Here is a 10,564-nt window from a genome sequence, read left to right as displayed (position 1 = left end):
TTTTTTCTCACCATATTTCCTGGGCACTGAAAGCTATTTCCCCTGAGTTCTTACTATCAGAAAGTCAACTGATCTATTTAATTGCCCGGGACATAAGCCACTTCCTCCATTCTGTTTCTTCACCAAAGCCTTCAAGTCCAGTATCATCCTGAGTTTATCACCTGATTTACTAGAAAAAAAAGCAGGGCAGATGTCCCTGGCCTCTCTTTTCCTTGGTCAGGTACATGTGTTCCTCCTCCTTTCTTTCCTTCCCTTCTTCTCTACTAAAACCTGGTTTGGGCTAATGGTCTCCATCACCTCCACTGCCATACTCTGTCAGGAAGACATTAGGCATCATCACCCTCTCAGGCACACCATGTGTCTCTAAAAGTGTCATAGACACAGAAACACCTACCAGGGTGCCATGAACAACTTGTGGGGCTGGACATTCACTGCAAGGATGACCACAAGACCACTTCATTGTTATGTGAATCTACCTTGAAATTACTTACACTCTGGCTGAGGAACTCTTGGGATCAAACTGTTTTCAATCTCACTAAGGAACACCTGGGGCTGGGGAATGTGTTCCGGCTCCTATGTTCCAGTCGTTTGTATGATTTTGTATCAACCAGACACTGAAGGACAAACAACAGATTGTACTGGAACCAGAGTGCATCAGGCAAAGACACTCAGCTTCCAGGGCCCTGTTCTGCTCAGAGTTTCTGCTGAGCTCCCTCTGCAGTCCCCGTCACTGTGTCATTCATGGCACAGTAGTACACAGCTGAATCTGAAGTTTGCACTGAGCGTTTCTCCAAGTGGAAGGTGTTGGATTTGCCATTGTAGGTGGCTTCAAATCCTTTGTTGCTTCCTTTCTCCTTGTCCTTCAAGGCTTTCAGGAGGAGCTCTAGACCTTCACCGGGATACTGGACATACCAGAAAAGGGCAGGGTACCGTGAAGCTGAATAAGTACAATTCATAGTCAGGAAAGCATTTTCTGAGAGGGTCACTTGGCCTTCCGTCTGAGTCACTGAGTCCCCACGGGTTTGTCCTGAGGAAAAGAAAAGAGACCTGTGTCACCTTGGGCATGAAGCTCTTGGATAAATTATAGTTCAAATTTTTACTGATACAAAAGAAGAAAGAATACAAATTTTAAGAAGGAATTTACTTACCAAGCATTAAGAGTACCAAAGTCACATAGCCCGGAGAGCACTTCATCTCTGGAGTGTCACCTAAATAATGTTCTCTACTCTTACCATGAAAAAAGTTTGTAGTGACAGAGAAATGATCAGTGGAAGCCCCATTTCACACAGGAAATGTGATTGTGGTAGGAAGCTGCACCCCCTAGTGGACAGGGGCTGAAATGGGGGCTTGCTGGCCAGAATCCTTCAACACTGAAAAACAAGACCAGACTGGTCATGCAACTACTACTCCAGACATCTTTACAAAATCCAGTCCATTGAGAAGCATCATCAAATTAAGTAGCTGAACTAATGAGTATCTCTTGGATATTTCAAATTACAAAAAATCATGTGCTTGATGTTAGTGAGTATGTTTTTAAGGTAGGTCATTTCTTCCAAATACTATAAAGACAATGAGGTTTCTTAAGTTTCTAACTTTTCTTAACCCTTTCATGTATCTTCTGCATTCTACTAGAAAGGAACAGCAAATACATTAATTATTTCATGTATTCACGACTTTTTTTTAAATTATCATCAAAACAAATTCTCAGATTTAAAAAGACACTAGTAGAAGCTAAGAAAAAATGCTTGAGCAGGTCATCATAAATATGAATTCCAAGATGATCCTTATGTAAGCACTTCTTTAAAAACATAAAAACAAAACCAGGGAAAAGTTCAATCAGTTCTATCTTGATTGCAGAAAATTTGGCACTAAATTTTGTAAAGAATCACTATGAATGATTGATTTGATGATCTATGAGAACAAGATGTAGCAAAGCCAGGACAGCTGCCTAGTGCAGTCAAATGATACCAACGAACATTTGCTACAATCCAGCAGAGACAACACTTCACACTGGGAATATAATGGATGCAACATTAAACCAAATACTAGTGGGGAGACTTTTTTATGATGGCAGTCAATTGGGCTTTCCATTCCTTTCTGGGAGTCAATGAAATCTCAAAAAATCTGTAAAGGTGAGATAAACTTTGAAATACTGTCCTAAGGAAACATTTGAGAGTCTCCAAAGGGATCTAACACAGTTGCATTCCCTGCATGAGCTACGAGTGTGGATGGGTAATAGTGTTTTATTTTCTACGTGAATTGAACCATTCTGAAATTCTGAACCATTTCCCAAAAGCCACAGCAATCACAAGACTCAAATATCTGGCGTGCCTGGGTAGCTCAGTCCGTTGAGCATCTGCCTTCACCTCAGGTCCTGATCGCAAGGTCCTGGGATTGAGTCCTGCATCCTGCTCAGTGAGAAGCCTCCTTCTCCTAATCCCTCTGGCTGACACTCCCCTGTATGTGCTGACTCTCTCTCTCTCTCTCTCTCTCTCTGTCAAATAAATAAATAAGTTTTTTTAAGTGTCAAATATCAATTGGATTTTGTATTTAATGCATATACCATTTCAAATACTCTCTAGAGGGCAGAGCAAATTTCTCTGGGAAAGTTAGGTAAAGATAGGACTCACATAGAAACTTCTCTTCTCCTATCACACCCAGATCCTGTGGAAAAATGGAAACAACAAATGCAGTGTTAACCTGAAATGAGTTGCTGTAGCAGTTACCCTTGAACTACTGTGGTCTGGTACAGCCTTAGCTTTTGTGGCCCTGTGTCTTCCCTTACAAAGTCCTAGGCTGTCTCACTTTGAACTGGTCACTGTAGCCCACATAACTCAGATATCACAAACCATACCCATTCCAGCCTTCCCAAACTATTGAACTAGATAAGTAAAGCCTTGACATTCTTCCTTTCCTCACAGGTACAGGCTGCTCTGTGGACATTAATTTCATCACCATTACATGACCTAAGCCTTTGGCGCCCTGAACAAAATCCCAGAAAAAAAACTGTCATTGAGAATTGTGAAATAACCTTATATGTACAATTTATTACTAATTCAGCAGATAAAGTAGAGGAAATGGACCCTTGGTTACATGTTTATCAAATAAAATGACATCCTATATTCTTCACTGACAAGAATTGAAAAAGTTACTCATATTAGAGATCTTAGACCGAGGTTCTCTGGAGAAATAGCAGAAGCAGACAGTTCACGACAACTGTACACATAATATCCTAGGAAAAAAACATGTATGTGCATGAAAGACAGTTCCATCAAAGACAATTAGAAAAGAATTCTCACCACCAGGCTCTTTGTTTTGTTGACTGTGTTTCCTTTGCTGTGCAGAAGCTTTTTATCTTGATGAAGTCCCCAAAACCAATGATGCATTGTCTGGTGACTAACATAACACACACACACACAAAAGGAACTGAATAAAAGCTAAGGATAAAAAAAGAAGAGAAAAATTCTCCTAGATGTTTGGAACCACCGATTTTAATATTTTCCTTTGTATCCTTTAGAGGTTATTTTTATCCTTTTAGACGTATTTTCTCACTTTAATGGTAAAATGTTAGATATTTCTGGTTATCCTGAATGTTTTCCCACTAATAAAATAACTTGCATGGGTATAGCTTTTATTTGAGACAATACGCACCCTGGTGTTATAGTTCAGCTCTGCACAGACAATGCTAGTGCAAAAATGTTTAAGAATTATTGGATAAGGCCAACAGACACATGAAGTGCTCCACATCACTCAGCATTAGGGAAATACAAATCAAAACCACAATGAGATACCACCTCACACCAGTCAGAATGGCTAAAATTAACAAGTCAGGAAATGATGGATGCTGGCGAAGATGCAGAGAAAGGGGAACCCTCCTACACTGCTGGTGGGAATGCAAGCTGGTGCAACCACTCTGGAAGACAGTATGGAGGTTCCTCAAAAAGTTGAAAATAGAGCAAATTGCACCAGCAATTGCACTGTTGGGTATTGACCCTAAAGATCCAAAGGGGCACATGCACCCAAATGTTTATAGCAGCAGTATCCACAATAGTGAAAGTGTAGAGGGAACCTAGATGTTCACCAACAGATGAATGGATAAATGGATATATATATATAGACACACACACAATGGTGGTGTGTATACACACACACACACACACACACACACACACACACACACACCAGAATACTATGCAGCCATCAAAAGAAATGAAATCTTGCCATTTGCAATGACATGGATGGAACTAGAGGGTATTATGCTGAGCAAAATAAGTCAGTCAGAGAAAAACAATTATCATATCATCTCCCTGATACAAGGAATTTGAAAGGCAAAGTGGGGGTGTTGGGGGGGGTAGGGAAGAATAAAAAGAAACAAGATGGAAATCAGGAGGAAGACAAACCATAAGAGACTCTTAATCTCACAAAAAAAAAACTGAGGGTTGCTGGGGGGAGGAGGGTATGCAGAGGGTAGTTGGGCTCTGGACATTGGGGAGGGTATGTGCTAAGGTGAGTGCTGTGAAATGTGTAAGCCTAACAATTCACAGACCTGTACCCCTGGGGCAAATAATACATTATAGGGTAATTAATTAATTAATTAAAGAAGGAAAAGTAAAAAAAAATTATTGGATATGTTATTCATGTCAACTTTTCAAAAAGCCAAATAATAACCATACCCTGACACTACTGCTAGAGTGAATCTTCATCAATTAAATTACCCTTAAACTGTGAGAAAGTATCTATTGATAAAAATTTAGAATGGAGTTTGTACAACTCAACTTGTGTACAGAATTTGACTCAACTTGATTATGAGAGATGATCTAACCTTCAACACCAATTCTGCATTATCAATTGCCAAATACATTTTGTAGAACTATAAATCAAGTCTCTAAAGGAATTCAAACACTTGAAATGATGAGCGTCCTCCTCTGAAGATAACTTATAATTTCAAAACTTTGGAGGTAGGAAACACTGAGACTGGTGACAGAGGTGTGGTCATGTGTGTGCCTGTGGCATATGCTTCCTCCCGCCAAAACACACAGTTCTCAAAAGCTCATGTGCTGCATGCTCCAATCAATATGACATTTTTAAAACACAAAAATAAGAATAGAAAGTATTTGTAAGGATTTGGGAATATGGAATTGTGTAATGGCAAAAGAATAGCACAAAGGACTTTTGGAGAGTAATTAAACTATTTTGATTCATGATCTTATGATGGTTATATACAGGTGAGGATCTTTACAATGTACTAATCTTTTTGTGTGTGTGTGAAAAACAACGAAGTTTATTTTTATAGTTTTCTCTGATTTAAAGTTCCCATCTCTGGGGTTAAGGAGTCTTTTTACTTCTTAGTATAAGAAAGATACTTTTCATATAGGAGATTTGTTTCCTGCTTTCAGGGGCTTCGAGGAAGGTATGAGTGTCCTTGTACAAGTTCTTCCTTTTTTTTTTTAATTTAAAAATTTTTTTTCTTTTTTTAAAATTTATTTTCAGCATAACAGTATTTATTGTTTTTGCACCACACCCAGTGCTCCATGCAATCCATGCCCTCTCTAATACCCACCACCTGGTTCCCCCAACCTCTCACCCCCCGCCCCTTCAAACCCCTCAGATTGTTTTTTAGAGTCCATAGTCTCTCATGGTTCACCTCCCCTTCCAATTTCCCCCAACTCCCTTCTCCTCTCCATCTCCCCTTGTCCTGCATGCTATTGTTTTCTTGGCCTAGAAAACATAATCTAACATCTTCCTGGTTTTTGCACTGCAGAATTCTTCCAATTCCTATGATCATTTTGCAGACAACATGTAAGCTATGCTCATTGTACTCACCCTGCCTTCAAGGGATGTTTAAGTGGCATAATAAATATATTTGCTATTTGGGGGAATATTCTTAGAAATACATGTAGATGTTCAGGTGAAACTATCACCTCTGGCTTTCTCCTACAGAAACAGTGAGAGATGGATAAGTTTGCTGGTAGAAACACAGTGGCTCAGCCCAAGTCTCCTTTCCAGTCCATGGTTTCAGACATTTACACAAATTAGAACTCTCCATTCAGGCATTCAAATTGATTGAACCACATCTTTCTCAGACTCAAAGTGCAGAGATCTAAGTGGCTGGGCTTGCATTAGATATGTCCTCTTTACCCAGCAGAATGGTCCTACAACAAGGAGGCAGGAGCAACAATGTCAAAGAGGAAGTGAGGAAACCCACTTTCTCTTTCCTCCAGCTCATTCCCTACCTAATTGTTTTTTATAGCCAACTTGGTTATCGTCTCTGATTTATAACATTAAATTGGACTAAAGGATTTCTAAAGGTACTTCCAGCTCTAAATTTCATTCATACTATATAAAAAGCAAGCTTTTACTAAGAACTGGTTGTGTGCAATGTGGACTGGTGTCAGAGTGGGGTGAAACTGCCTGCATCATGGACCCCAAGACCATTTTCACAACCACATGTGATCTACTGGTTTTGAGGTTGGTCCTAACCAATGGCTGAAGCCTCTTCAGAAACAGAGACACAGGATGAGATTCTATCAGGTTTTCATTTCTCCTATGACATCAATAATGTATCAAGGAGAAAGTAAATTGATATTAACATGGGAAAAAATGGGACTTTATTCACTGTCTGAAATTCCTTCACAGGCAGTGAGACTGAGGGAGGGGTACCATGGCTCAACCATGGGCAAGCAGGATGCTCTTCTGGAGACATATTTCTTATATATTTTCATTTCATACAATTTACATATTATATGAAGAAAAGAAACTCCTCAATTGAGACATCCTAGAGGAGGTGGATGTGCTTACTAATATGGAAAGCAAGGAGTACTCTCTCTAAAGCAGCCTAATTGTTTTCTGGATTTTGGGTTTCTCCTTGAAATTTTAATTTAGAGGTTCAGAATTTCCAGCCAAGGATGCATATACAATTTTTAAGATCATTTCAAAATGAAAATTTGTGATCTTTATGCAAAAAAGCAGTGAAAAATATATATCATTAGGTAATATTTCTAGGAGAATCACATATGTAAAATGCTTGAACTCTTCATACATTTTAGTTTCATGTCTCTGATTTTAATGTTTTAAAGACTTTCTTCTTTTCAACCATCTCAACCAGGTTCAAAGAAAAATGAGGCAGATGGACTGAGGCTTCCTGTGTACCTCCTGCCCCCACACAGGTATAGTCTTTCCCATTATCAACCTCCCCGTGACCCTTTCACAATGGATGAGCCTACACTGACACATCATGTCACCCATACTAGGGTTCCTTCTTGCTGTTGTACATTCTGTGGGTGTGAATGAATGTATAAGACATGTATCCACCAGTATACTCTCGGAGAGTATAGGCTCACTACCCTAAGTATTCTCTGTGGCCCTCATCCCTGCTTTTCCCCTGAATCCTTGGCAACCACAATCTTTTACTCCCTCCATAGTTTTGCCTTTTCCAGAAAGTCATAGGATCAGCATCATACACTACGTAGCTTTTTCAGATAGGCTATTTTCACTTGATAAAATGAGTATAAGATTCCCCTATCTCTTCATTACTTGATAGTTCTGATCGTTTTAGCACCAAATCATATTCCATTGCTTGGATGTAACACCATTTATTTATTCATTTATCTGTTGAAGGACATGCTGATACTTCCAAGCTTTGGTAATTATATATGAACAGCTATAAAACATCTGTGAAGAGACTTGTGTGTGGACAAGAGTTTTCAACCCTTTCAGTGAAAATACTCAGGAAGGCCATAGTTCCATAAGAAATGGTCAAATTGTTTTATTGAAATGTCCAGGTAGATACTTTCATTTTGTAGTAATTTCTTGATAGTATTTACTACACCCTTTGCTGCATGTCAAAGCCCCAGCTAGTCCAAAGCAGGCACAGATAGCACAGGTGTCCCCGCCAAGTGCCCAGCTCACACACAGCCTGCTGTGACCCAGAACCTGATCCTGCATGTGTTCCTGCCTGAGTCCTGCTGCCGCAGGTATCTCTCTGCTCAGGCACTTGTTCCCTCACTTATAGGACTCACTTTTAAAAGACAGGTACAACGATAAAACTAATATTAGTTTCAAGATAGTGATAGCACAGCGATAAATGCTAAAGCACTATTAATAATTATAAACTAAAGCATAATTAAAGTATTGTCAAGCCTTTTTCATTTGAGTAATATACATATACGTTTTATGCTACCCGCCAGAAGATCTGTTTTTCCAGGACACTAGATAGGAGCATCTCTGTCACTTGATCCAGTAGCTCCTTCGAAGAAATTTTTTACCTGCAAAGGGCTTTCTGGAAAGAAGAAGGGCAAGAAAAGCAAATGAAAGGACAGCCCTGATGGGTCTAATTTTAGGAGGAAAAACATGCCCTAAGGTAAATCTGAAAGTCTGAACATGTGCAAAATCTGCTGTGGGGCAAATGCCCGCCCGGGGGAAGGGCGGGGGCTGCAGGTGCTGCACAGTTTGGGTGCAGGCTGCAGATCACCAGGGAGCATTGTGCCTGGGCTGCACACAGGTACGTGGCTGAGTCTTCCAGTCAGGAGGCCCCGATGTGGAGGGTGCTGGACCGTTCCCTAGTATTCACTGTGCAGTTTAACCTCCCACTCTGCTTCATCCCTGAAGCGATGTAAAATAGCCGGGTGAGACCGCTGCCCTCAGGGTGCTGTCAGAACCACTGCACATTGTTCGCAGTTTGGGAAAAATTTCACCTGAGAATAGAGATGGCTCCCTCCTCCTGGCTCAGGGCTGAAGGGCTCTGCTCCACAGTCATCCCTCGCACCCCTGTGTGGAAAGAGAAAAACAAACACAAGTGATGTCACCAGGAGGTCACTAATGCAGTTTTCAAATTTGCAAAATATCCTAAGACACACCTCTGAGGTTGTAGGACCCTCTTGGAGTTCCTTCCACCACTATGGGCTGTGGGCTGTGGACTCCACCCGAATACCCATGAGGAACATTCCCACTCACTGCAAATCTGGATGCACAGGAGCCCCAGAAGAGCTCCCCAATGTCTCCTCATGATTCCTTGTCTACTTGATGAGGTACATCTGCCTACCATGCAGAGCAGAGTCTTGGATTCAGAGAAACTGTGTCTTACAGCCAATTCCTTTCAACAGAACCGCCCGAGAACCAATCACACCTCAATCCTGTCATTCACAGGACTCCAGACTCCACCCACAGTGACCCAGGACAGTGCACAATCATGTCTTCAAAACTGTGCTGGCCAACAGTGAAGGGAGGTAGGGGCAATATTTCTAATATAGGAAGATAAATGGTGGTTTTTCTTTCTTAAAATACTTTATGGAAGAAGGACGCCTGGGTGGCTCAGTGAGTTAAAGCCTCTGCCTTCAGCTCAGGTCATAATCCCAGGGTCCTTGGATCGAGCCCCATGTCCAGCTCTCTGCTCAGCCAGGAGTCTGCTTCTTGCTCTTTCTCTACCTGTCTCTCTGCCTACTTGTGATCTCTGTCTGTTGAATAAATAAATAAAATCTTAAAAAAATACTTTTGAGTTAGTGTGTGAGGAAAGGTGAATGATATTTCTAGAAGAGTCATTGCCTACAGGGTTACCTAGAATTTCAAAGCATCGTAAGTAAGAATGACACCATTCCCCTAATATCATAGTCTGACAGACAATGTGAGAATTCAATTATATAAAAATACAGACAAGGGGAAACTATCTGATAGCATGCATTGTGTATTGCAGAAGTAAATACACCTTCTTGAAATTAAGAGAGCTCCAGAAACAAAACAGACAGTCACCATCTGCATAGAACATGATTCCAACCATAATTTCTTGGTGAAAAATAGGATTTAAGATATTGTCCTCTCTGAGATAGAGGACATCAAATCTCATATCTCCACCTCTCCTGTGCAATTCATGGACCCTGCACTTCCACACAGCTGAGTCTGACTGGGCCACTTGTTGCTGTTCAAAGTCAATGTTGTTCTCTCCCTTTCCTTCTCTTTATGTTCCTTATGCTTCTTCTCTTCTTCTCTTCATTCTTATTCTCTCCACTTTCAGCAGAGATACATGAAAAGGTAGTGTGTCTGGGATATTAAGATACTTCCAAGGCCAGTAAGTTGGGAGTTTTTATTCATAACAATTGACAACAGGTAATGGGATTTTTCTGTTGAGTTTCCAGGCTCACAATACCCAGAAATAATCCTATCCTGGTACCTGTGAAGAAATATCTGTATGATAGATTTCTAGAGACATGTCCTCCAGATGTCTGAAGTTGACCTGAAATGGCAGAAATGAAAACCTGAGGTGAACTTTACACAGACTCTGTCCCCTGTCTTCCCTACCTTTGCTATCTATAATTGGACGGGCTCACATGATTTCTGTTCTCTCTTTAACTGTTCAAGTTTGGACCATCAGAAAGTCTTGTTTCTTTTAAGGTCTAGAGTGCCTTCTAGAGGACTGACGAGGGTGACAAAAACACTTCAGATCAAGCCATTCAGGAGAAACAATTCCCAGCCCCATTCATTCCAGGCTTCCTGATGAAGGAAAAGCAGATGATCAGAAAAGAAGATAAATGCTTAGACTGAATGGGGATTACAAGTGAACCACATCCTACTT

At 40.6% G+C, this 10,564-nt stretch overlaps 1 gene segment (V, D, J or C); it reads right to left on the bottom strand.

Moving 5' to 3' along the window:
* Window positions 1-558: 558 nt before the first annotated feature.
* LOC131999777 (T cell receptor alpha variable 9-2-like) lies at window positions 559-1,230 on the bottom strand. The segment is given in 2 exon segments: window positions 559-1,027; window positions 1,149-1,230. Coding segments are annotated over 2 exon segments (381 nt in total).
* Window positions 1,231-10,564: the final 9,334 nt, after the last annotated feature.

Source organism: Mustela nigripes, chromosome 13 (genome assembly GCF_022355385.1).
Source record: "Mustela nigripes isolate SB6536 chromosome 13, MUSNIG.SB6536, whole genome shotgun sequence".
Taxonomy (NCBI): Eukaryota; Metazoa; Chordata; class Mammalia; order Carnivora; family Mustelidae; genus Mustela; species Mustela nigripes.
Note: the sequence above shows the minus strand (reverse complement) of the source record. Positions and strands in the feature narration are given on the sequence as shown.